We start from the raw sequence: 27,977 nt of genomic DNA, 5'->3' as shown, positions 1-27,977 counted from the left end.
CCATGAGAGACTGCGTACAATTTTTAGTTTTTATTTAGGCTAGTATTTCCCTTTCAGTTGAGTCATATTCTTCCATTTATCAATGACAGATCCCCTTTATTATTCATATGCATGACAACAGAAAGGAATTCAACTTATGTTAGGGTAAGGATGACACTTTACACACACAGCTTAAAGCATGTAAGGAAGTTAAGTACATCAAGGTAAATACAGGCTCTTATTTCAGACCATTCTTGACAAAGAACTGGATGTACTGAGACCTATTTTTCTTCATCATAACCATCTAAACACACAACCTACAGGAGTGTTTATGGATCTAATCAAGCTGTCATTAGGACACCAAAGGTTCTACCTGCCTGTCTTCTTCTGCCTCCATGTTTGTTCTTGCTGCTAAGCATTAACGGAGGAGCAAACAGGACAGGAGAGTGGGGTGGAGGACAAGATGGGTGGGGAATCCATCTAAAAGTTTTCAATTCTTCATGTTCACATCTGTACACGCAAAAAAGTACTGGTGACCGAGGGAAACACTACAACACCTGGCATACGCGGACCTCAGCACGAAGAGGGTTCCGAGTAAATACACACACACAGGTACGGTTAAGGGGTAAGGGCCCTGGGGTTTGGTAGCCGTGGTCCCGTCCTTGCACATACACAGATACAGTCTCACACAAGCACTGTACACGGCACAAGAGGTCACCTAAATACATGGAGCCGATAAAGGAGAACTAACATCTAGGAGGGTGGATTGGATAGCCCAGTACAGGCTGAGAAGGGGTTAAAATTCTTATTTAGACCATCAGGTCACACTCGCACACACACACGCACACGCACGCACACACACGCACACACACACACACACACACACACACAAACACACCCTCATCCACACAGTGACATACGTCTGTATGCATTTAAAACTCCATAAAGCTACACGCCTGTGCAGAATATACTATCATTACTTAGTGTTGCTAGCTATAGCCATTGAAATGGCAATATATGTTCAAATATTATATGTAACCTTTTTTTTCCTCAGAATATACAATGATGATGAAATGCATTATACAGACAAACGAGACAATGTAAGCTGTTCACGTCCAGTACATCAAAAGTAAGAGCTCCTCTACATTAATTTCTTCACGAGTGCAAAATCCAATGCTCCTCCACCTACTTCAAAGGTTCGTTGCTGAGCTTTAGCAAGTCCACTTCTGCACAAACCAAAAACAGATTAAAAAAAAACAAACATGACGATAACATAAAGACAAAAAAATATTCTAAATAAGTAGTCATAAATATGGAATGTGAAAAAACAAACATGTGGTCCAATTTCTTTTCAAACAATACAAATAAAAGTCCTTCAATGCAGTTAAATGTTTTTTCTTATAACAAGACAACATAATAAAAAAAATAGTACTCAAAACGAGAGTGGGCTGTTGCTTGCTTGTGGCCCCTGTTGTGAGTAGAAGACCATGGGAAGCTGGTGAGGAACACAAAGAGAGTAGGACAGATGGAGGGAAAATGTTGGGTCAAGTTGTGGTGCGGGGGGGGGGGGTTTGTTGGGTGTTCACATGCCATAACCGAAGCTGGGCTGTGGGGGCTGGCCGTAGCCTGGTGCTGCTGTGTAGCCGTAGCCGTAGGGCTGCTGAGGAGGCACGGCCACGTTGGGCCCTGCTGTGAGCATGAGCTGGGGTGTGCCTGCAACACAAACATTTGTAGATCAAAGTGCATGAGTGTGGTCACATTGTCAAAAACATATTCTCTAGATTTTCTTTACAGCAACACTTGATCATCTGTGAGTGGTCTTTTTTTTTTTTTTACCGTAAACAATGGGTTGAGACTCAGTAGCCTGCTCCTCCTGTTTCCTCAGGGACTCAGAGGCTTCGAGTTTGTCCACCTGTGGAAAACACAACAGTGACGGTGTCAGACTCCAGTTACACTGTGGCCGACGGGGCTCTTGAAGAGCAAGGGCTGAGACGCTGGGTTTGTAAAAACTGACCTCTGGGTTATTTCACTGGCTGACGGATGGGACCATTCCTGACAGGCGAAGACGAATACAGTCCAGATTTAAATACAAACAGGCTGCAGGAGGCAGGCCTTGCTAATGTGTTGGGAGGCCCTCCATAAGGCAAAAGGAGCAACTACAACTAGAGAGCTACTGGCTAATCTATGGCGCTTGGCTATTACAGTCTATTAGATAAGACATCCACTTCTTTGTGGAGAGTATTAGGGATTAGGGGGGGAGACAGAGACAAACAGCTACTGGGCAATAATGGTCCCACCATCCAGCCACCCAAATCATCTACTCTATAAACATTTGGAAATGTAGAGTATGTAGAGAACCAACCCCTCACCCGTACAAATAAATTTACCAAGATTAACATTTGTTATTCACCCCTGTTAGTTTGTCCAGATCTTAGAAACATATTTTTTGCAGTTAAATTGGTGGACAAAGACAACTTGATTAGCTTTCAGTAGGCATTTTTTTATAGAAATAATCAATACATTTTTATGCTGTATATTTGAACCTAACAGAGGTGAAGAGTTGTTTCTGAAAAACAGAGCGCTAAAAATGCCTGCATACTAATAACATACAGTAATTAAGTAAAACGTGAGAGTGGAACATGCTTCATGTGCCTGTTAGTTCACTACGTTATTTGTAGACTTGTGTGTGCCATTAACAAACAATACTGCACAGTCTACTCTCACTCTTGACCATTCATGGGACAGGTGACTCAAAGAAATGCATATTCTTTCATTTTTATAGTTCATGTTGGGGTTACAGGAATAAACATGAACTGATATCTACATGTATTTATTTGAAAATCCACAAAATTACACACATTTACCAAGTTAATGTAGTATAGTCTAAATAATAACTGTTGAAGATAAAACCGCATTTAACTATTTTTACTATTGATTAATCTGACAATACTTTCACCAATAAATGCAGTCCTCGAAAAATGCCCATCACAATTTGCTATAGCCTGAGGTGATGTCATCAAAAGGTTCATTCTGTCAAACAGTCCAAATTTATTATCACATGTGGCACACATCTGGTTGAAAAAAAAGCATCATCAATTAATTAAGAAAATCATCAAATCAATTTATTGATATATTAAACTTCCTAATTGTTGAGTGTGTAGTAGAGACTATAAAAAAATATTTGCAGGTAAGAATAAACATTGTTCCCCAAATTTCCAGTATATATATATATAATATATATAATATTTGCAAACAATTAAGCGCCAATAATGTGCAGACTGTCAGTGTTAAAAAGTTTTCAGATTGTGATAGGCATGCTCCCGGCCCTCATACATGGCCCAAATAAATGAATTTCTGCATTCAAACAGCTATAAGAAGCACATAGCTTTCTTGAGAACAAATTTGCTGAAACTCACTGGTTTTTCTTGAGTGTGCTTTGGTGCTTTAGTATGTGCTGAGCAGCTCAGAAGCAGACAAAGGCAGGGGAAGGACTAAAGATAGAGCTAAACAAAATAAGAATTAAGTAGCCAGCCAAAAGCTTCAAATATTACCCTCATATATGACAGTGTGCAGCTTAAATACAGATAAAACCTGCTAAGGATGGTGCTAAATGATGCAGCAGGATATCTTTCCTGTTCCAGTGGTTTTGGGTTGAGTTCTCTACATACTTTCTGGTCTACGACTACAGTCAGTCAGTCTGGTTAAGCAGGCTGTGTTCAGAAAAGACAGGCTCTTGTTTCGTTTCAGAAGAGAAGGGTTGAGAGACATGCTGAAGCGGCAGTTGAGTTATTTTCTTCTTGAAGAGTGCATGAGAGAGAAAGACAGAAGCAGACAGCATAGTGGAGGGAGTGTGAAAGAGGGTGGAGGGGATGGTTTTGTACAGCCAGTTCAAGGTTTCCAGAAGCAGGCACAGCCAACAACGATGTGTCCTAGCCTGGCCTGAGTGCTGCTGATGCTACAAAGGAAGGGGGAAATGCATGCTTGTCGCTCTACGTGTAATTTTTCCCCCTAAAAACATTCCCAAACAGATTATATGCTCTCATCAGCTCAAGCTGTTTGTTGCTTGACAAGACCACACTTTACAGTAGCAAATACCCCTATCTTCACAGTGCCTGTACTAATATTTATGGTTTTTATCATTCATATTATTGTATGGCAATTAGATAAATTCAGTAGTACAGACAAACATGGAGAAGAATCATAGAAAGGTCTCTGATAGTCACTTCAAACTAAGTCCTCACTGGCTCTTCTATTACTGAAATTAGGTCTTACACTTAGCTGCAGTCTTTGCTACTGCACCACTCTCCAAATACAGATATAAATATGCCCTCACCCCTCTCAACATAAAGATATAATCAAGACTTATTAATGTGTTAAGTCCTGAAACTCCCTTTAAAATGTCTACAAGGTGAAAACATATGTGTCCTGAAATGATCCTGGATGATGAGTAGCAGCAGACTGCAGCTGAGCGGGGTTACAAGACAGTTTAACATTAGACTTTATCTACAAGTCTGGTGAGAAAAGCACCTGACCACAGCAGGTGAGGTTGCTATCCAGAGTGGCGCTCTTCGTCCACGCCCAAAGAGAGCTGATGGGCATGCTGGCTTAAGTGGATGGCTCAGTGTGTTTGAGGGGAAAGGCTGTGATGAAGCACAGAAAATGATCATTGGACCCTGCTGTTTCCACCTCCTATGTGGGGCTTTATAGCATGTTTGAGCTCACTCTTTCAGTTTTCTGGCCAACAGATTAGAGTTTCTTCTCACTCTCATCATTCACATATGACGCATTTCCAATGCATGGTTGGGCAAAGTCTACTCAACTTGACTCGCAGTAACTGCTGCCTTTTTGGTGCTGTCAAGGTTCCAAGCAGACTGAGCCGATAATAGAAGGTAGAGTTTAAAAAAACATTGGAGACCACTGATTGGTCAGAGCCTCAGAGGACATCCTGCACAATGCCACAATTTGTGAATAGTTAAGCTACAAACATAGTGACAGTAAACGCAGATTTTAAAAAATAGCAACCTGCAAAACTACTGTTTTACTAACTGCTTTTCTGTTTTTTATGTTTGCCTCCTGTGTCTGGTGGGCCAAAGACAAATTTCTATATTCTATTCAATTGTATTCTATTTAAAGCAGTATAGCAAAGTGCAGATAGACAGAAAGGATCCAGTTAGTAATCTCAGAACCCATCCGCTGGCGGTCTGACGACAATAAAGCCTCTGGGTGCGAGGGCAACATATTTGGGGCTGCTTCACGTGGTGCCGCTAGAGCGGTCAGCTGAGAATCCACCGACACTGATGGGGTACTATCTGTACTGGAATATGAAATAGAGAAAAGCACCTGGTACCAAACGTGAGTTTTTAGTTATTATCTGTTATCTTTAGTCATGATCAGAGCTAATAATGTCAAGACGGACTTGAATTGTCACATCTTACACACACTGAAGATATTGATTTTCACACCTCCTCTTGTGCATTTTGTGCCTAATTCAAGAACTGTTTGATGCAGAGCCATCACTGCCACCAGCAAACCCAGCAGAGCCCCGAAGGAACGTTTGTGAAGAGCCCCGCTCTGGAGTCTTGTGGGTTGGTAGGTGGTCTAGTGGAGATGTGGAGTTTACAATCAGAAGCAGCAGAGTGACATGGGGGGAGAGGAGTCATGCAGTTTCTGCTATTTTTCACTCCTCCAAACTACAGGCTACAGGACAGGGGAGAGGGGTCAAAAAGACTTTCACCTTTTCCTTTATCGCATCAACCTGGAAAGGAAATTCAGAGAGGCAACTTAAGGAGGAAAAAAAAAACAAATGGAAGTCTCCCAAGATAGAAATTGACAGAGAGAAGAGCAAACACAGCGCTTGTCACTTAAAGAAAACACAAAAATCCTGAGAGACAGATGCGGGTAATAACGCCACTTTTGATACAAATGCAGACTTGAGATCACTCTGGTACTGGAAATTTCCCCCTTGTTGCTTACAAATGTGTAAAAAATACATTACAAATGTTTACTTATTGGGTCTGCATCAAGTTTAAACAAGACGTCTTACATAATCTACAGTTTTTCATATATAATGCAAATTATCTGACATTAAATAAATGATTCCTTGTTTTAATCTGTTTTAAGTAAACAACTGGTGGGGTTTTCCACAACAAGCACCAAAAAATAGTCAGCCACAAGAAAACCAAGATATTTGTGTAACTACAGCTTAAATGAAAAAAGCAAATATTTTGATGCTGTAAAATTCACCAACTTGGCATTTCAAGTTTGGAAAAAAAAAAAAAAAGCGTTTTTTTTTTTTTTTTTTAAACATATGCTTTACTCATATATAGCATGTTTGAAAGCAATAGGTAGGCTTTTTTAATGCCATGTAACAGAGATAAATGTCAAGACAAGCAACACAGCAATTATGAATCTCCTTTGGAACACATTTGTATGGAAAAGTAGCTCGAATGGATGGAAACTCAAATGAAAAGGAAAACACCAGTGCTGACACATGACTGACAGAAGCATAGAAAGATGAGCATGAATGAAGGAAAGAATAGGCAGTGCTGGGGGATTTATCTCCATGACTGTGTGATGGGATCTGTGAGACACTGCCTATAGCTGAATAGTATTTGCAAACACATTTCAGCAGCTGCTAGCGCTGTTTTATAACAAATAATAAATATGCAAATAATATTTCTGCAGTGCACCAATCTGACCAGGTCTAACATGGTAAACCCCCGATACATGGGTCTCTACAGAAAGGTTCAGGTTTGCAAATACTATTTTATTCTTATTAAAAACAACTGAGAGCAGAAGAAAAAACCCACAATCAACATGTAGGTATTCTTGCCCATCTACCAAATGTTCGTCTTTCACTGTTATTATCTTAAAATAGCAAAAGGTATCTATAAAATGACAAATTGTACTTTAATCTCTGAAGAAACTTTCTCGCCAAGCCATCTACCTCATCCTAATACACCACACACAGTGTTTACCTCTGGCCAACCCACCTTTGAGAGATACTCCCTCATGACCTGGATGAAGTATGGCATGGAGAAGTCCATGATGTTGTGTCGCCAGGCGGTCTCCAGCACCACATCTGGCCGAAGCAGGTCGTAGCAGGTGAATAGGCAGGCTGCAAAACACTCCTTCTTATCCTCATTCAGGAACCAAGCAAGGAGCTCCTCTGCCAGCTCGATGTCTTTGGACTCTGATGCGTACTGCATGGCATCCTGCAGAGAGGAAAGCACAATTGCAGTTCAATAAAACTGACTCTGGGGAAAGTGACCACATCTGCCATTTTACATTACATTTCAGCACAGGTGGTTCCAGAGGTAAAATGTGATTTATATTACTTAGAAGAACTGGACTATACACTGAAAGTTATTATTTGGTTTATAGGTAAGTCACCTTGTAGAGCTTGTCCTTCTTGCAGAGCTCAACACTCTGTTTCCAGCGGTTGTTGCCCTTGAAAAGGTAGGCTGCGATCCTCCTAAACTCAATCAGCTCGTGCTTTTCCAGGCCCTGGGCCAGTGAGATGTTGTCAAAGTTGTCATAGGCATCAATGGACGTACGCAGTGCCTAGGTAAGATAGAGAGGGGGGATTATAGGATACAAATGAAATACACATGGTGTTAGGTATTAGTCCAGAACCCTGCTTTTTGTTTGAACTGGCTTCTCCTCACTGGCTCCCTATACACTTCAGAATCCATCACATTACTGCTTACTTATAAAGCTCTGAATGAACTGGCTCCATCCTACCTTTCTGACCTTTTACACCGATATATTCCATCACAGTCGCTGAGGTCTGGCGACAAATTGTCCCACAAGCAAGGTTGAAACATAGTGGAGACAGAGCCTTTGCTGTTGTTGCCCCCAAACTCTGGAAAGAGTTGCCACCCCCCCCTCAGATTAGACTGGCCCTCACCTCACAGGTGTTCAAATCTCATTTAAAAACCCATTCGTTCTCTTTGGCCTTCTCGGACCCTGTATGAGAGTTGCCAGTTTGTGGTTTTATTGCCTTTTTGCAAACATGTCCTGTTTATGTTTTATCTGTTTATTGATGTACAGCACATTGGTCAGCTCTGTTGTTTTTAAATGTGCTTTATAAATACATCTGGATTGGATTGGAAATGAAATTGCGACTCCGTGGAAACATTTATCCTGCAGGTAAAAAATCTGTAAACTGTACTGCGACTTATTGCGTGCACTGTGCTGTAAGTAACAAATCAAACCATCACTTCAACCAATATAAAAGCATCTAAACAGATTGCCTGTTATGATACATAATGTACAATATCAATAATATCATACCGCGTAGTCTTCCTCGATGATGAAGAGGTTGTTGAGTGCCTCATTTACTGACTTGTTGTTGTGATTTTGGACAGACCTTAGGTACGGTTTAACCAGAGGCAGCTGTTTCACCTGAATGAACAATCAGAAAAATAAATAATCAATGTCCAATTTCAGGTCATCGCTTATTTAACTGCTTCTCTAACAAAAAACAACTACTTAACACTTTGAGAATTGGTAAAGGAAAGCAAAAAAGGACCTTGCTGAAGAAGTTGACAGCACGTGTGTGGTCCAGTCTTGGAGAGAGGACGATGAGCAGGTCGTTCAGTAACAACGGTTTGTATTCCAGATAAAACTGGACGGCCTTATAGTACAACTCCACATTGGCCACCTACAATGAAAAACACATATACTCAAACTGATCATCTACAGATAATTTTTACCATAATAGGTCAGTATTGTGCTTTGGCATTGTTTTAGTAGCAGTATAAAATGTTACCATAATGACAACTAGCATTACATAATAAGTACAAATTGTTGGGTTTTTTTTCGTACCTTGGTGACAATGTCTTTGAACTGGCCCTCCTTCCAGGCATCAGCTGGGTGGTTCATCATGGTGATTATGGCATTGTCGTACTCCTCGTACTTGTCGTAAAGGAACACCAGCTCCCCCCAGAGGTGGGCCTGTTCTGCTGCCCTGAGAACCTAACACACACACACACACACAAACACAGAGACGCACATGCACACACACACATAATTAAAACTGGCCAAAAATTTTTTACAGCTTATGCAAAGAGAGGCCAGTAAGACTGTTCCAAATCTAAAACTTGTCAGACTAACTGCTACAACTGTTGCCAACCAAGCTGTGCTTTGACAAAAGAGGGTCGTGCACGCTGCATGTTTTTGTTGTAAAGATAATAATAAATCATGCTTCGTTTTAAGATGTAGCTGTTCATCGACCTACCTTTGGAATGTTGACACGAGACCAGAAGAGCTCCAGGTGCTCCCTCATCTTCTGGGGTTTGAATTTGGAGTAGAGGATGGCCAGCTCCGTGAACATACCCATGTGAGCACGCTCCAGTCCCAAGGCGGCCTCCAGCATGGTGATTAGCTCCTCAAAGTAACCGCGGTCCTGGGGGGGGTACAGACAGACTCAATAACACTAACCACAACCCGTTTAACCAATAATACTAACAAAATTGACACTGCAAAATCTTAAATTAAAAACTCGATTTCAGGGTATGGGGATTATTTCCTTGGAGGACAAGTTGAGCTTAATATCTCACTTGAGCAAAGAAAGGCAGGTTCTGCTGAACGTCACCCACTAAACTCATTTACTGCCATAGAGGTGCAACTTAAAGAAATGCCATCTGTAAGCTTCAGCATTGCAGGTGCAGTGACAGTGTGAGACAAGGTCAAACGAAAACCTTACTGTCCTGTGCACTCTATGTCTGATTCAAGATAGTATCTGTGCTCAGTAATTACTCAGCATTTCCACTGCACAGTTCAGCATAGCTCTAATCAACTCAATTTGTTCCTTTTGGGTTTTGGAATATCCTGCACAAACATACCATTATTAAACAGCCAAGCTTTCATCAATAGCAACCATTTTTTAAATCATATTGACCCAGATTTTTAAAAATGGTAGGCCACGAAACTACACCGTAGAACTGACAAAGTGAAGACTTTCTTATATTTGGCTTGAGAGTCATGTTTACAGTTTCATGTAGCATTGCTGTGGTTTTGTCTGCAGTGGAAAATGAAATACAGAAAAGGATCTGGTACAAGAGTGAGTCAAGTCCAACTATGCAGTGGAAAAAAGGCATTAGCGTAACAGGTGAGTTTCACAGCAGCCCCAGTTATCCCAATTACCTGGTAGTAGTTGATGAGTTCCTCCAGCTCATCGGCGTGGACGACAATATGCAGGCCACACATTTGGGCAAGACGGAACTCTTTCCCATCTACACACGCAAAACACACCTGGAAGAGAAAAGAATAAATAAATTAGTTTGATATGGGCTTGTGGATAGCACATTGCTCAAAGCATTTTTTCTTTACTGACACTGTAGAATGGCTTAGTGTGTTATTTGAAGTAAGTCCATGCTCTTAACTCTTAAATGACATTTTCTCCACAGTCAGTCTCATCATTCCTCACCTCCTTCCAGGTGCGAGTGCTGTTGGCCTTGCGAGCTCCGTCCACAGCTGCCTGGTATTCTCCCAGGTGCACCAGAGTGGAGGCCAGACGGCCAAAGTTGGAAACGTTGTTGTAAAGCAGTTTTGCTGCCTCATACATCTTGTCGTCATAGCAACGATCACCCACCTAAAGACAGATGGACAGACAAAGAAAGCAAGATCAGCAAAGTAGCAGCTGTAGACTGGTGAAACTGAATTAGGGTTATGTGTGTGTGTGCTGTATGTCTGAATGTTTCCTGGGACCTACTTGCTGAATGTGAGCATTATTGGGTCCGTTGATGAACTCTTCCAGCTCAGCCAGGCGGTTGGTCTTGGCCAGGGCGAAGATCAACTCTGTCTCAACGTACGACTCACGCGCCTTCTTACGGGCCATCTGCAGAAACTTCACCAAGTCCTCCCAGTTTCCTGCACATTACAATCAACTCTGATCAGTTTCATCAATTACCAAGACAGTCTCCACTAAATAACCAGAGCACAAATTACATGGAATTTAGCATTTGTCAAAAATTCTTTCAATCAAAGCACCAAATGAGCTATAATGATAAAGTTCATCTCACCGCTTTGTGCTGCAGCTTGTCCAACCTCCATGTAAGCAGAGGGGTCATCAGCCTTGATGTAAGAGTCAATGGCTTCTTTGACCAGACCCTTCTGAAGCTGGGCCTTCGCCAGCTGACTCCACACTGGCGGCTCATTGCAGCGCTCAGCAAACTCATAGGCTCTGTCCAGGTTACCAATGTGCTCAATCAGAACCTGGACAAAATGAGACAACATTTATATCAAGCTCAATCACCCCCGTGCCCATTATAATCAGGTCTAAGTTCAATTTAATTCCTAAATAACATTCCCCGTTTATATCTGTAAACAAACCATAAAAACAGTTTTTGTCTTGACTTTTTAAGTCTCTAAAAGTCAATCAATGATCCACTGACCTGCACAGCAGAGGTGTTGACATCAAACTTTCTAAAAATAGCAAAGGCCTCCTCAAACAGCTCATTGCTGATGGCAATGTTTGCAATGTCTGGGGCATCGTAGTTGTCCAGACGGTTGATGTACTCCATAACGCGTGTCCGATCGGCTTTAATGGCTGTCAGGATGAGCAGATTCTGGAGGTTTCTGAAAAAGTTATGAAAGAAAGTTAAAAAAGCAAAATACATTTTCAATTGACATTTGGGCTATACAGTTAACATCAGGCCTCTCACCTGTGCTCGCTAAAGACAGAGTTATCCAAGACAATCTTCTCCAGAAGCTCGATGAGCTCATTGGGAAGGTCGGCGGTCATGAAGGCCTTGACTGTGACAGACACCTCCTCTGGATCCTGGGTCTCAGACAAGGCTGTCTGGACAACCTGGACAGAGAGAGAGGACAAAAGACCTGATGCACTACAGCTAATGTTTTAAGTTAAAATAAAAAACAATATCCTGGATTAACATTTTTGAAGTCTATAACAAAACAGGTAGATAAAAAAGAAAAAGGCAAAAGATGAAAATTATGAAATGGATCCAACATGTGCACAAACTTTGTTTTACAGGACTGATATGAAAGCCAAGTTTGAAATGTCAGCACTGTTTTTGCAGTAGCAATGCAAGTAAATCATTTCATGTGGCATGATTTAATATCTAAGACACCGAGGGGCCAGACCTGGTCAATGAGTGGTCTTCTGTAATTGTTGGTCTCCAGCAGCACGCTCGCCCACAGCTCAGGGTTCTTGCGACGGACAAGGTAGCGAGACAGACTCTTGAACAGCGAGTTCTCATTGCACACCTGAAACACAATAAACAAAAACAGACATGACATGAAAATAATGTATCCTCATTAGAACAACTGAAACAGTAGACATTAATAAACAGCAGCATGTATGGCTTATTGCATTTGTCATGAAGTATTTCTTACAACAGAGAACAGGAATCAGCACACTCATTTACAGCATAGTGGTCTCAAACTTAACCCTTTCTTATGCCTTTTCCGAAAGTCTGATTTAAGTTTAAACTCACATGAATCAGTTCCTGGTCACATTGTCCTCTTTCATAGGCCACACAGGCCAGGTGGGGGTCTCTCTTCTCACAGTACTTGCCCACCACGCGGCTGTCGTAGTAGGGGTTCTCCCTCAGGAAACGCTCAGGGTTGTTGTTGCTGTCGATGTAGATCTTGGCCAGGGCGTTGTGAGTGGCAGGCTCCTCACAACCTTCATGAATACGGGCCTCTAACCAAGGCAGCAGCAGCTTAAGTCTGGAGAAAGACACAGTGAGGATTTCACAGCACTGTAGCAAGATTTGATGAGACAATTAACTGCTGACTCAGTGATTCCACTACTGCAGTTTAATTATTCCCTCTTTTCTTACCGATTTCTTTTCTCCACTTCAGCCACCAGTTCATCTGTAGAGAACTGCCCTCTAACCACCATTATCAGGTTCTTAATCACATCCTCAGCACAATCCACATCCAGCAACCCCCCAATGACCACCGGCAGACGGCTTGGGTTAACCTGGAATAAATAATCATAACGTTAGTACATATTCAAGGACAAATGCACAAAAATTGTTATTGCAAGTGGAGTGATGCAGTATTAAATGAATAAAGCATGGAAATACAATAATAGAAAAGAGAAAATGAAATATATAAACACCCTTTCACCATTAACATATACATAATTACATGTTTCTTTTTTATTACTGAGCAATTATGAATCCTGACTACATGCAACTTATTGTCCCCCTCCCCATTTTTCGCAGCCTGTGCTGAATAAGGTCCTAGTCAGAGGAGGTGAGTTACTGAACTGTTTGACCGTGATGAAGATGCAGCTGTTTGTCCTCTAATAAAGTTGGTTGCTGCAAATCTGTGAGCACCAGTATACTTGAACCAAATCTTTGAAATCTGTCCTGTTACAAAATTGCCCTACTCTGAGAGTACCCAACATTTCTGCAATTTCTTGTAAGGCAGTAAAAGCGCGTCTAATTTGTACCTTCAAGTGGTAACGTACCTTCTGCACATAGATTTCAATGTATTTCTGCAGACTGTTGCGATACAGGTACAGGACCAGATCGTGGACAAAATCAAAGCGGTCACACACAATGATCAAAGGCAGCTGGTCAGTCAGCTTGGCTTCCTGTAGTGACAAATATTGGGAAAAAAATGTATTGGCTATAAATGCTAGTTTTTATGAATATTATATATTATGATGATATTCTGGATAAATTAGTGGCAGACAGTTTAGATCATTTTATAGTAAAATGTTTAATTTCCTCTGATCCAGTTCTGACCTTAAGGAAGTTCTTCACACGTTCGGGGTCGTAACAGTTACTCTCTCTGCAGATTCTCTCCACCTCTTTAATCTGGCCTGTTTTGCAGGCAGCCTGGATGTATTTGAAGTGGACCTCTGGGTCCTGGCTGAAGTTCACAATGGAACCCAAGAAGTAGAACAAACCTAAAAGATAAAAAAAAAAGTTTAAAAAAAAAAGGCCAAATTAACAAGAAAACTAACTACAATTATCTTGTAAACTGTTTTCTCAAAATACACAGGAGAGGCAAAGTGCTGGGTATATTCCCAGCTTACCTTCAAAGCTCTTGAATGACTCAAAAAGTTCAGTGAGGGACTGAGTTGTGAGCTGCTCATGGTACTTGGAGGCGACCTGCACACAGATCTGCAGGTTCTGGCGGATGTTTGCAGACAGCATGGCCCTCAGACACTCCAGAGAGTCCTCCACTGACAAGGAGCCAAAGAAATTCACCAGCCACTGCAGAGAAAAAGGATCAAGGAACAATTAGCAGTTCAAAAGCAAATACAAACAGGATTGCAGTCCTGTTTTATCATTTTTCTTTGTTACTGAAGTGAGTATTTCCTTGTGTTCCTTGATGTGTACTGTACCTCTGGGTTGAGAAGATGTGTGTGCACCACAGCGCGCTTAATATCGTACAGGTCAGTGTAATGCTCCAGCGCCCTCTGCAGGAGACCAGCCTTCTCACACAGCTGTGCCACATGAGCACGATCATAGTGGGTGAACATCTGATTGCCCAGGATGGCATCTGCAACCTGCAAGAAGTGACACAAGGGAAAAGACATTACAACATTGCTTGAAGATTTCTTAACAGAAAACTGCAAAAAGGCAACGGGAAATTTGATTTAGTTCAAAGGCAACATAGCGAGACATTTCTAAAGAAGAAAGAAACCTCATCGGTTAGTTGAGTTGTGTTCCCATTTTAGATCAGGTTTGTTTCATACCTGTGGTGCGTGCACCAAATTCATTTCCAGCAGGCGTGTCTGCAGTGGTCCCTCCATGGGTCTGTTATTCTTCAGAGCATCTAGTAGGAAGGATGTGCACTGCTGGATCAGGTTGTACTCCATGAACACATCAACAATCTGGAGACACATAAGAGAGTAAAAATAATTTATGTAAAACTCCTCTCAAAAAATGTATGATTTGATTTCCTCTTAATCAGATAACATGCTCCTTTAATTTACTGTTTGGTTCATGGGTGTAGAGCAGTAGCAATCCCATCATTCTGCCTTTGAATCTGCATTTTTCCTGTGACAAGGTCAATCTTCTATGCTTTAGGCCACCACTGCCCAAAGGAAGGGCAAGTGCAACAAAAGATGAAACACTGGTCCTGCTAAAAGCTACTTCTGTGAGCTGCACAAACCCCTTCGTAAAAAAAACACCAACGTAATGAAACCCATTTGGTTTGCTTTTTTTAACTGACATGTTGATGCCTGCAGTCCTGATAAAAGGTAAAGATGAGGACTTTTGTTTACCTGCGTAATGTCAGCAAGTGGTTCTTCATCTTGAACCAACATCTGGGAGAACTGAAGACCCTGCTCTGGACTGATCCGCATTACGTTTCTTAGCAAGAAGATCCAGTCTGGAGTGTAGCCCACCTACAGGGACAAAAGATCTTTAAGCATAATAGGCCTACATCTGGAGTGTGCACTAGTTATGACTGAACCATATAAAACCAGAAACGTAAATACAACAGTAAAACACAGATTATTGCATAGCAAAATAGCATTTTGGGGGATCACACTAGCACTAATTTTATATAAGATGAACTTGAAATGACAAAATCAGGTGTTGTCACAAACCTTCTTGGCGTAGAGGACAATCTTCTGAAACTGTCCAGTCTCTGCAAAGCACTGAATGACTTTATTGGGGACGTTGGCTCTGAGGTAAACACTGAGGGCAAGAGTAGGATCTACAGACTTCACCAAGTCTCCAAGCTCCTCAGAGCACTCCAGCTGTAAACACACACACAGACAGCCATATAAGAGGTGCAACAATCCATTGATCTGGGTCAATATATTGATTCTATGATCAAAAATCCAATATCATCATGCAAAGTGAACAAAACAATCAATCCATATCATCTTCTTTAGAGTATGCCTTTATTTTGAAATTCTCATTGCCCATCTGTGTCACCGTCAAACAGTGCTAGCGCCAGGCAGAGAATGGCAAGCTGCCAAGAAAAAAACAATGAGGATATTTACTCGCCTCTGAGAATAAATCAGCAGTGTAGAAATATTTTGGATTTGGAAGAAAAGCCGGGTCAACAGACAAAGCAAATTCCCGATGCAAACAATGCTGTTATGAGATAAAACACTCAAATGTAGCTGGGCTTTTCACTTAGCTAACTTGTTGCTCTCACTTCGGCAACATTAGCTGCTCTGTTTCAACAATGTTTGACTGACAAAACATGGAGATGGAATTCAACTGTGCTGTCCTGTCAGGTGATACAGTGACTTTGTGAGATCAGCAAATATCGTATAGTTGTCCAAAGAATTTATATGTGATAACGCAATAAGACTTGTGATCTACAGCCCTATTGAAAACCAAGCTACAGTTAGGGGAGATACAGCATGAATGCACTTATTCAAGTGTTTTCAAGCAAGCAAAATAGCTGAACTGCAAATTTAGAGAATTACTGAGTGTGAAATTATGTAGTCACACTGGATAAAAGCATCATACTGGCTTCAAATTTTGACTGCAGTGATACTATTTCACAGAAATGATCACTTATTTCAAAAACACAGATAATGCTATGTAAAAAATACATAGCAAATACTACAAAAATACACACACAGAACTGAAACCTGCAGTATAACAGTATTTGTAGATCTGAAGGAAAAAAACCAACTGTAACCATTGTAATCTGAACTATAGTATTATGGCACTTAAGTTTAGGCCAGACATTCACTGTTTCTTTCCCACCAAAGAGCAGATATGTTTCTGAATACACTTTTTAATTTCATGATTGGTAAAAAGAATTCTTAAGATAAAGCAAAGAATATAAAACCAACAACTGGAGACATACCTTGTCCTCTTTCAACCACTTCTCTAGTAGCTGTTTGCGGCCCTGCTGGAGGACAGGCCTGCACAGCTCCAGAGACTCGAACTTGTTAAGTTGGCCTTGATCCAGCAAGATGCCAAAGTATTGGAGCAAGGGAGATGTTTGGCCTGGTTGGGCTGGAACACTCTGGAACCGACGGATGGTGTCTGGAGTCCGCAGGATACCCTAGAAAAGAAAGATGGATGGATAGACTTTAGTGACTTTATTACTTCTAAGTACTTTATTGACAGTGTGAATATTTGGTTTTAGAAAAGTCATCTTTGAGCATAAAAGAATGGTGGTGTACAGTTGCATTGGATAAACATTCGTAAATATACAATTTACATACAACGTGTTCCTTTAAGAAACTTACTGAAAGACTGCCTCTCTAGTTTATCCGTCTAATTGCATTTAACAGTTTCGGTATGTGAATCTAAAACTTGTTTGACATAAAACTGGTGTTTATTGTCATGCTAAGCTACAGAAATCTGCTTAGTCTTAGCAGTCTGAGCTAGTATTAGTTGAACTGTGAATAATGTCACGTTGTTTGACCCCCTGGCTCAGAGAACACCACGACACACTGGCAGTACCTTGGGTGCGTTGGCCGCCACCTTGGCAGCTTCTGAGTAATTCCCCGCTGCAAAGAGGGTGTTGAACTTGCGGGCAAACAGCTCTTCAGCACCAGCAAGGTTGTTGCGGACAGCCATGCGAAGAGCCAGGTCTGGGTTCTGGAGCACATTGGTGATATAGGGAATGATGTTCTCCTCCTCCACGCACACTGACAATACCTGGAAAAGCACATTTGCAGGCTTTAGTTTCTGCACAACGAAACCTAATGGCTGAGATTTAAAACAATGCAGGGTCCTCATTACAATTTTAGGTATTTTATTCCTCAGTCGATTATTAATGGAGTACGAAGTCTTATCATTTATTAAATAAATGATTTAAATCTAACCATATTGCCTTCGTGTGGTACATTCCAAAAAATATGGCAGCTTTATCAGACTTGGAACTATGTAGCCTTTCTTTTTGAGAATTTGAAAATGTAAATGACAGTTGTTACAACATAAAACCAGTGATCTGTCAAGACTCTGTAGCCTAACAGTGGCATGACTGTCAGTGCCAAAAAACAGAAGCAGAAAAAATAAATCAATCGTGACCTTAAAATCTATAGCCTAATCAAACTGTGGATTTGAAGAATCTCGACACCCCTAACCACTGCAGCAAAAATGCATGTATTGATATAAGTATACATATCAATATATCAATATATATATATATATATACCCAGAACAACTACAGTAATCCTGGATTGAGCACCAACTCAAACAAAAATGAACTAAAATACAGAAAATTATTTACAACAACATGACACCTGCATGTAGAAACAGTGCACTCTGAATAGACAGTGAAATGTTGGCTCGTTCTATGTACATATGTCCTAATGCGAAAATAGTTTTAAATGAATTACTGCACGTCTTAAGACAGTTACTTATCACATTCCTTAATTACACAGAGGGATTGTCGTGTGGAGTACTGCATTTTGTGTTTATGTGTACTTGTGTGTGTGTGTGTGCACATGTGCACGTGTGCCCAACACACAAGAGCTCTATCTGGTAGACCTGCAGGTAAGAGCCAAAAGCAATAACAGGATTAGATTGTGCAGTCTGCTTGGCCAAGCTTAGCCCTCCTGCTGTGAATGTCACATGCTGCCTGACACCAAAGATGCTGCTACAGTCTGTTATTTTCGGAGATTTCCTCAGTCAAGGTCATGCGTCAACACCCGTAGACCAAAGGGCTGGCATAACAGAGGGAAAGTGAATCATCAACAAATGTCTGCAATGACAGACCAACATAGGCAGGAATTTGCTATGCATACACACATACTGAGTGCCAGATTTAGAGATAAACACTATGGATTGCTATTGTTTTTTTTTTTTTTAAACAATTTGTATTCTACAGATATATGTAATTTTTTTTATTTCAAGAAGTGCATAAGGGTTATAAATGGTTGCATTTGTCTCCTATTTCAAACAGTCAGAAACATAATTTTGGCATAACCAACATCCAAAATCAAACATGACAGACTGTAGTGTCCTAGCAGTCAAGAAACTCAGGAGAAAAAAATTAACGAAAAGCCTGACTATTCCACAGACATCATGAGATAATTAAAATGCGGCAAAGATGGTTTATGATTCAGTTTGATCTTAATATGCAGTAACACAAATCCATGTTACTGCTGTTGTGACTTAAAGAAATGTGCCTTTACACCAATAGTTAAAAGGTACTGGGAGCATAAAGGTCAGTCAATAAACATGTCGGGGGCCTGAGTGTGTATGTTAGACTACCTGTCCTTTCCTGTTGACTCCAATGATACCCGCTGTAGGCTCATGGGGGGCAGTCACAAAAATGGTCTCCCCACTGATCCTGTTCATGTAGATACAAGTTCCAGTCTCCAGGTCATACAGGTGGATGTAGCCATACTTGGTGATGAGAAAGACGACATCTTGCTTGGAACTGATCTAGATGTACAGAAACAGAAATCTGGTTAGAAAGTGTAAATGTAAAACAAAATACAATTCAGCAAGCCATTTGACCCAAATCTAATTAAATATTACCAGGTGGTCCCAGTCTGATATCACACACTGAGGGGAAAACCTTTAAGGCAGTGATGACCAGAGGAGGGGGGAATCTTGTTAACAGAATTCTCACAAACAGGCAACAAGTACAGGCTCTACATGTCTCCTGATAGGTGTTTTTTGTACCTGCATAGCAACAGGAAAGTCATTTTGAGCTTCTGGAGGAAAGAAAACATCAACAGCTTTCTTTGGAAATGGCTGGTTCCCAGTTGGCGGAGTCCCCACTTCAATGATATGCAGCTAGAAGCAAAAAGACATTGAAATAAAAGTTGACAAAGTCAGGTTACAAGGGTCTTTGGAAAAGTTTGTTTTTAAATACATTACACTTAATTCTGCAAAGTCCCGAATGCTTATTGTGTCCCTATTTTTATATGATTCTGTCATAATCTGTTTTTGAAGTGCTGGTAAATCTTACCTTTCCTCCTGCCTGTCCTCGCACAGCAAAGCAGAACAGGGTTGACTCCTCAGTATTGCCCTCCATCTTGAACTGTGCAAAACCAGCTGCATGCCCCTCGATGGGCTGAGACACCTTCCTGTCCACTGAGTACAGCTGCATGGCTCCAACAACACGATTTTGCTGAAGAGCAGAGAAAGCCCAAAAGTAAGGCCGAAGGCATCTGTGATTTATAGTCGTTCTTTTTGGTTTTATTGATTCTTTAACACCTCTGCTGATTCTTTAACACCTCTGCTGATTCTTTAACACCTCTGCTTCCAACACTGAGACACGTGAAGTCTATGATGAAATCTGCTGTTTCTTTACACAAACGTAACATTCAATATTTAATACAAATATACAGACAGGGGACACATTAAAGGAAAAAAAAGAGAGTAGTGAAACATATCAAATGCAGATGCTCCATTCTGCAAAGTTTACTGAATGGTTTGGTGACTTTGAAAATGACATGAATAAAATGCCACAGCCTTTCCAGTCACCAGATCTAAACCCAGAGGAACTCCTGCGGAAGATTTTGAACTAACGTATGAGACAAATCTTTTCACCATCATCAACATAACGCCAACTTCTATAATATAAACTTTTATAGTCTATTAAGTGATGTCTCTGATGCTATATAACATTCTAAGCATGACTTCGATAATTTAAACAAACCTCTGAAAGACTATTTATTCATTTAATTTATGTATGTTACAAATGAAGACATTTTTAATGTGTTAGAATATCATTTGAGCCAACGTCCCCTGTACAGTAATGTACTACTACAACTTCACATTGTTTGTCACAGTCAAGGACATTTTGAGCAGAAATCCCCTGCGCTTCTCAGCAAACCTATAATGAAAACGGCTTAATCAAATCAAATCAAATAAGGAAATCCTTTCTGGTGGTTTATTTGATGTATAAAATGTGACAAATCATTGCTAAAATGCAAGTTCTGGCATTGTAACAGCACAAATACATGTGCCTCAAAATCCACGCAGTGACTGGCTCGACCCCAGTGTTTTATGGTGCTGTTGCACTGTGCACCTGTCTTGTCTGTCTGTATCCTCTGTTTCCGTGCCAAACTTGTTTTTCACTGTGTGGAAGAAATGTATGCACGTCCTGAGGTTGTGCGAAATGTGTGAATTGTGTGAGTTTCACAGTTAATGCCTGAGAGTTTGCAGCCTTTAAAAGAGCAGAGAAATTCATGCAATGCTTACATTTTAAGAGCACTACAGTGCATATGCACATGATATTTCAATCCAGGCTGACAAATCACAGTTTAAGCTTATTCAATCTAACCACTGAGTAGACTGCAGATAGCAGCAATTTAAACTTTGGAGGGTTTTTTTTAATTGTTTTTTGGGGGCCAAAACTATTTAAAATGTAAATAATACATTTGTTCTCAGAATATAGCTGCCATCATCTATTCAAAAAGAAGAAAAACGTCAATATAAAAGTTGATTCCACACTCTTTATTGGTATTATAAGTAATTAATTAAAATTCTTAATTCTTCTCTATATTACTCTTCCTGTGCAATAATTATTTTCTGAAACTGAGACAAATAGTATTTAATAAATGTGTTAACAATATTTTGTGAAAGTAATTACCTGTGCCGAAATGCCAATGAGCAGCAACCACTTCTGTTTGGCGTCGGTGCGGTAGTTGATTATCTGGCAGCCTGCCAGGCTGGAGTGACGGTCAAAGACTTTGATTGGCTGAGAATCACCCTCCATGCTCCAATGGTAGACTGCGTTGTCTGTGACCAGGGCAACAGTGTTGAGGGAGATCCATTTCCAGAAGGTCACGTCATCTGTCATTGTGTGAGCCTTCATCTTGCTCTTCATCTCAATGTTGAAGATCTGCAGGGTCTTTGCCGCTGTAAATATTCAGAGCTGAGGTTAATATACAGTGACACAGATGAAGGCTGTGACCCCCCCCCCCAACAAAAAACTTTCTAATAATAACAATTTAAAAAAGGAAAATCAGTTAGTGACTAAGCTACCACACACAAACACAGCAGACTTTGGGAGTAAACGTAGCCTACAATTTGGGCATACCAACTTCCAATTGCTGGAGTAATGTTGGTAGTAGTCAGGGTTTGGTTTGAGTAACACCAAGGGACCATACAAAAAGCCAGGACCAGTGTCAAAACAAGAGGCAAGACCAACAAAAGGGCAACCACTGTTGGATCTGCATTCAGTCAGTTCTGATGCAATAAACTGCTAACTTTAACCCATTCAGCTGAGGCTGAATATGCAAACCTCTTGTGATAATGTGAATTGAAAACTCATCGATAAATTGGATTTTTAATTTGAAAACCTCAAACAGATTAGACTTATCTAAGACTGAGATTAGCACCATATAAAAAAGCAGTCCACTCATACATTTCAATGAGGCCTTGGTTGACACAGTGTAGGAGGCTGAAAAAAAAGTTACCCGTGGCTCAACTATTTTCACAACACTATTTCAAGTCAGGACGCAAGGCGCTATTTTGGCTAAATCTGTGCAGGTGCACAGTCCTGCTACATTCATGTGCAATGTGAATGAATCACTATAGTTGACCTTGTAATAACTGCAATGGTTGCTAAAACAATTGTCACTGTGATTATTTTCCAAAATTATAAGGCCCTTACTCGCAGGATATAATATTCTGTGCAGTGCTCTGGTGTCGGATTAGCCTTTAAACTCTAGGATCTAACACTCAAACTCGATTTTTGGATCCAATTTCATCATCCTAGCGGTTTTTGTAAAAAGACATCTGAATCAATAACACAGTGCTATTTTAAGTCTGGATGCTTGCTTAGACATATTGCTACTTCTACTACTACTACTACTACTACTACTACTACTACTACTGCACTTCTCCTTTTCTCAACTGGATCAACAATGACTTTCCATTATGTTTTCATAATATTGCCCAATTATCTTCTGATCTTTTCAGCCCAAACCAGATGTATTAGGAACCATTGTTTGCAGAAAAACATGGTGCCCAGTGCAAGTTAACACGAGGTTTTATGGCCTGTGTCCAGCCCTCCACCCCCACCACCTACGAGAGAAATGAAACTCCAGGCGTGTTGTTGAAGCTCTTAAGGGATTCACATTGAAATTTAATCCTAAAATGAGGGATGTGGGAATTTGGGTTGGGTCTGAATGCAGATTAGCAAAAGAAGACCACAAAGCACACAAACAGATGTGATGATGGGAAAGACGCTGGACGGATGCACTCACACCCATTCAAATTTTTTTTTCTAGTCTTACTAGAGGAAACACACAATAATTCTTTGGGTCCAAGACATATATTTAAGATTCAATCAGGCCCAAGCAAGCTCAACCAAACTAAACCCTATAATTCAGTTAATACAGCATGTGAGTGAAAATGCATACAGTGACATTTCTGAAACAACACTACATAATACTGCATTTATAGTCCATAAAGAAATACACTGCCAACATAAAATACAGTAATTTGTAGTGAGGCAATAATCTACAATTAGTTAACTTAAAACAAAAGGTTATCTAACCCATAGTGAGCAGTTTTATAAGCCACTGAAGACATCAGTACGCCCAGATAACAGCATCATTCAAACACAGGCCAAAAGGAGAAAGGCAACCAAAGAAAGCTCCACATTTAGCTTTCATCTCTGCACTGTCCTAGGACTGGCCGTTTCAAGACTGTCCTGGCACATTCATTTGATCTATGAGACTGCCGTCACAGGGTAATCCATGATCATCATCACTCTCAAAATCCGCACACTTTAACTCCAGCTGCATACATGATCCTGGTGAACAACAGAATTATGATGCAATAAATAAGAACCAAATGAAGTTAAGTTTAAACTCAGTCTCACACTCTTGCTAGGTCATTTTCAAGGTTGCTTGTTCTCCATCTCTTACTAAAAGCTGCAATTGATCAAGTCAAGGCCAACTATTAAGATGCACCTTTCATCTTACTCTTTAATTGGTAAATTATGCATGCTTAAAATGTATTTATTTTTAATAACTGTGCCTCTCTGAGTATCATTATTCTGTGCTTTGCGACATGCCACGGCGTGGTCTTTGATTGTACCACTGGGGTACGTAACAGAAACACGCACCAGTCAATCATCTACGAATCTGAACAGATTTACTGACCTCTGCTGACTCAAACTATATAAATACTAAGAATATATTCAATTTATAACACTGCAGGCAAGTGGTGCACATTTCTAATGAGAACAACTAGTGTTGACTTTGTGCTTTGTACATCAAGAACACTAAATAAGGTCAACTTCATAGGAACATCTCCACAAGACAGCCAATACATAATGACCTACTATCTTTTCAAGACCATCCTGAATGTCATTACTTGTTTGATACTCTCGCTGTTTAAATGACCATATCATTTTTTCTGCATGTTTAAGCCCTTTTACTACATACATACGTCCCATACATTACTACCAACCATTTTCCAAGGCACACAATGATTTTTGACCGTTCAACTGATTTTCCATTAATGCCAGGGCTTGTTAGTCACTGAATTTTTTAATTCAATTTATATCATATTTTTTTACTTCAAGGACAATTTTCTGGCAGAGATTTGTGTTCTGTTATGTGGATGCCTTCGGATTGTGACTGACAGCTTAAAATTTACACAGAAACTGGATTATTGAATGCTCACATGCTTTTTCTTAATTAAGAGGCAGCCAGATTTAAGCTTTCAGGTTTGCTATTTGAGTGTCAACTTCTGGGGGGCTTTCACCTCAAAGTCAGTGTAATTATTCAACTATGTTTGAGAAAATGGTCAGCTGTAATATAAAATATATGTACAGCAAATGGGACAAACACACAAACACAAAAACAAAGAAAAAAAGGATACAGTCCTTTAAGCTGCCCTATTCATTTTGCTATGCTTGCTTGTGTTACTGCAAATCCAAGCATTCATTAACATTACCAACTGTGCAAACATTTCAAGACAGTGCAAACAGGATTACACTTTGACAACTCATGATATGTAAAATTCAACTCACCGTCTGCAAACATAAGAAAGCAGTAGGAAATGAAAAAAGAGCAAAAACAAGCAAAATAGACAAAGCATTCATGACAGCATGACATTTTACTACCACTAGAACTATGGCTACCTTTCCTAAAATATCAAAGTCTTGTACATTTAAATTTGTTACACTATTCTTAAGTTACTCAGCCTTTTTTGACAAACAGAAATGAGGTGGTCTACATATGAACATCAAAATGAAAAGCAGACTGTGACAGCTACATAACTGACTGACAACACAAACAAAATTTACACAAATGACCCAATGTATTAGAAAAGCACCATAGCAAGGTATGCGACCATCCAAAACTTTAACTGTATACTTTTTTGTTTATTTGCTTTCAGAAAACTAGCGCACTCCTCTCTAGGTGGCACATAAAGCTATGTGCTAACAGCGCTAGATATGCATTCAGCTAGAGCTTACCTTTGAGGGCAATAACTTTGCTGGCAGGGTTCATGATGGCGCTGTCTGCAGAGATGGGCCTCCGGATGGGATTATTTGGGTCGGCCATATCGATAATGACAACCTGGGCCTGCTCACCCACTTTCTCTCTGATACAGATGAACTTGTCGGACTCCATGGTTAGAGTGCTGAATCCAATGTTGGCTGGGTTGATTCCCAGGTTCTGGAGCTGAGATATAAACATATAAAACATTTTTTTTGAACAGCAGTTCATAGCCAGTACAGTTTCATACAAAAAACTGTCAAGGATGATACAAGTAAGTACAATATTCAGTTACATTGTAGTCCTTTATGAAAAGATAGCAAATATGCAGGGGATATATTACTAATACCTAAGGCACCATAATCCATAGAATAATTTCAAGTCACACATTAAAAAAAGTTTTTTAAAAAAACAAAATAATAATTCACACAAATCATTTATTTTTTTTATACGTTAATGATTTTACACTTTTGAGTATTGCATAAGCTACAAGCTCCTTTTTTGTATGTGTGTGTTGTTGTTTTTTAATTTGCAAAGGCAACTTCTGCAAACTCCTGGCACAACAGAACCCAAAGGAACATAAAGCAATGTTGGTATTCAACCCTGGCAAGCACCTGTCAAAAATACTATCTCTAATCTTGTTTCTTTCATTATGTTAAGTATCTGTGTGTCATGTGCTTAAAAATGAATTTGTTATTATTATCAGTCTGGTTTTCAGAAGTTTTCTCAACTCTACAATGTTGATCTTTAAGCAACATGTGGGCTCTATTGTTACAACTCTGAGCTGCACTTTAGTTGTACAATGGCAACATGCTGATTTCTGCCAATATCACAACACTCTTTTTCATTTTTTTAAATGACATTGTGGACATGTACAAACATAATAATACCTAAGTTGAAATACTTTTCTTTTATACAAAAAAATGAAAATTACATAAACTGAAAAGAAATTAATTTTATGTGTCCATCTGCTATTGGGCCCTTACAAAAAGAGTATACTAAACATCATATTATGAAAAGACTTGATGATCACTAAAATTAGGTGGGGAAAAGAAGTGAATACAACAATATCGGTATTGGTTGTCGGCCAAATGAGTTGTTACATATCGGCAAAAAATCCATTATCTTGCATCCCTAACTAAAACCATTCTTTTTTGCGTGACACTGGCGGATGTTTCTATTATTTTGTCCACCCAGTCTATACGCTGCCCTCTCTATACCAAAACATAAATATAAAAATGGCAAATAAGAGTACATTTCCAATGGCATGCATGGTCATAGTATGCAAACTGCTTTTGGTGTCATTCAACCATAGGTTCAATCTTCCACTAAACACATCTAATAATCCAACTCAAATCAGAAACTGAGATGTAACAGCTGATCTTGACTTTGATTTATCTGGCTCTAATCCGTTTTCAGTTGTTTTTATAATTTGTATGTATGACAGAGCGATGATGATGTCATTATTGGCAGACTGGGTGGACCACTTGGTTCACCAACGACAGCTGGATGAGGTAACATTTCATAGAAAAAAACATCTTGCACACGGAACAACCTTACAGTGTCCCTACAGCTGTATAAATGGCCTGTCGTGACACAACATTAGCGTTTGGAGAGAGGCACCAGTCAGACTGCAGCTGACCACGGCCTCACAGCTACTTGCTGGCTTAAGCGCATCACTTAACACATCATCATCAGATTGTGTGATAACAGCATTACAACTGCATCAAATCAGCCATTCTAGCGATAAAATTAATGTTAACCAGGTCGACGACTGCTATGAGATGACGTGACAACATCCCTCACGACACACAAACTATAACGGTTTGCTAGCTCACGTAATAGCAATTTGCTAACCCTAACGTAGCCATGCGTAGATATATATAAACACCAAAACTGGTCATTGGAGGTCAAGAAATGTGTTTAATGTTGACTAGTTTCTCCCTCTGGTCGTCATTGACAGCTAACGTCGGCTGGCGATGAGACGACGGGGCAACTGCACAAGTGCAATGAATGAGAGCTGCTAGCTCGGAGAGCTAGTTGTTAGCTTAGCTGCTGACTAAACGGGGGAGGGGAGGTCATTCATTTGCTGCGGGTATTGACGTTTAACGTTAGCTTAGCTAGCAAGCTGTCAAACGACTGTTATCGGGGCAAATCTACAACTAATGACAATGGTGGTAGCTAAACAGCTTTCAGGTTTGCTCACATACCTGCAGGTGCTCCTGGAAGCGGATAGGTAGTATTTGAGCCATGGTGGTTTCCTTGAGCTTCTCCGGAGTCCTGAAATCCTAGCCGTACAGCTAGCTAGCTAGGCAGTAGCACCGCGCTAGCTACGACCTCCTCACTGTAGGTGTAGGTCGGAGCCAGTCAGTTAAAACAAAAAAAAACCGATAAAGGGTAAAATGCAGTGTTGTTAATCGTGTTTCCGTAATCCGGTGTCCGTAAATATGTTGAATACGTCCCCCTTCTGAGTGTGCTTTCTGCACTGCATCGATGGATAGCAGTGGCTACGGCTGATCTTCTGTCCAAAATCCGCAATGGCGGCGGAAACGGCTCAGAGCTTTCTCAATCCGGAAGCATCTAGGGAGCTCTGGAAGGACACTGGCTCTGGACCTGTGTGAAGGATGGTATCATCAATTTTTCAATTCAGGCAAAATAACAC

The 27,977-nt window shown here is 40.3% G+C and overlaps 1 protein-coding gene across 5 annotated transcripts; it reads right to left on the bottom strand.

Annotated features, from left to right (window-relative positions):
* Positions 1-15: 15 nt before the first annotated feature.
* On the bottom strand, positions 16-27,930 carry LOC121942889 (clathrin heavy chain 1-like). 5 transcript variants are annotated; one of them, XM_088078721.1, is made up of 34 exons: positions 27,526-27,930; positions 25,294-25,501; positions 21,448-21,716; positions 19,819-19,980; positions 19,530-19,643; positions 19,113-19,286; positions 17,355-17,552; positions 16,750-16,950; positions 15,524-15,676; positions 15,197-15,319; positions 14,666-14,803; positions 14,312-14,476; positions 14,000-14,180; positions 13,707-13,870; positions 13,427-13,552; positions 12,789-12,931; positions 12,441-12,675; positions 12,088-12,210; positions 11,649-11,794; positions 11,379-11,562; positions 11,007-11,199; positions 10,697-10,854; positions 10,412-10,576; positions 10,129-10,236; positions 9,221-9,388; positions 8,809-8,958; positions 8,513-8,644; positions 8,275-8,385; positions 7,372-7,542; positions 6,972-7,193; positions 5,714-5,734; positions 1,994-2,031; positions 1,816-1,891; positions 1,550-1,692 (listed from the first exon to the last, which is right to left on the bottom strand). In XM_088078721.1, the coding sequence occupies exons 1-33, from the start codon at positions 27,565-27,567 to the stop codon at positions 1,861-1,863; spliced, it is 4,917 nt and encodes a 1,638-aa protein (XP_087934847.1). In that variant the 5' UTR covers positions 27,568-27,930; the 3' UTR covers positions 1,550-1,692; positions 1,816-1,860. The 5 variants fall into 5 exon arrangements, with proteins under 5 accessions (XP_087934845.1, XP_042342118.1, XP_087934848.1 ...); XM_088078719.1 differs by lacking the exon at positions 1,994-2,031 and having other exon boundaries at positions 16-1,692; positions 27,526-27,929; XM_042486184.2 differs by lacking the exons at positions 1,994-2,031; positions 5,714-5,734 and having other exon boundaries at positions 16-1,692; positions 27,526-27,928.
* Positions 27,931-27,977: the final 47 nt, after the last annotated feature.

Source organism: Plectropomus leopardus, chromosome 6 (genome assembly GCF_026936395.1).
Source record: "Plectropomus leopardus strain MGB_pleo_1.0 chromosome 6, ASM2693639v1, whole genome shotgun sequence".
Taxonomy (NCBI): Eukaryota; Metazoa; Chordata; class Actinopteri; order Perciformes; family Serranidae; genus Plectropomus; species Plectropomus leopardus.
This window is presented reverse-complemented; position numbering and strand designations above follow the sequence as displayed.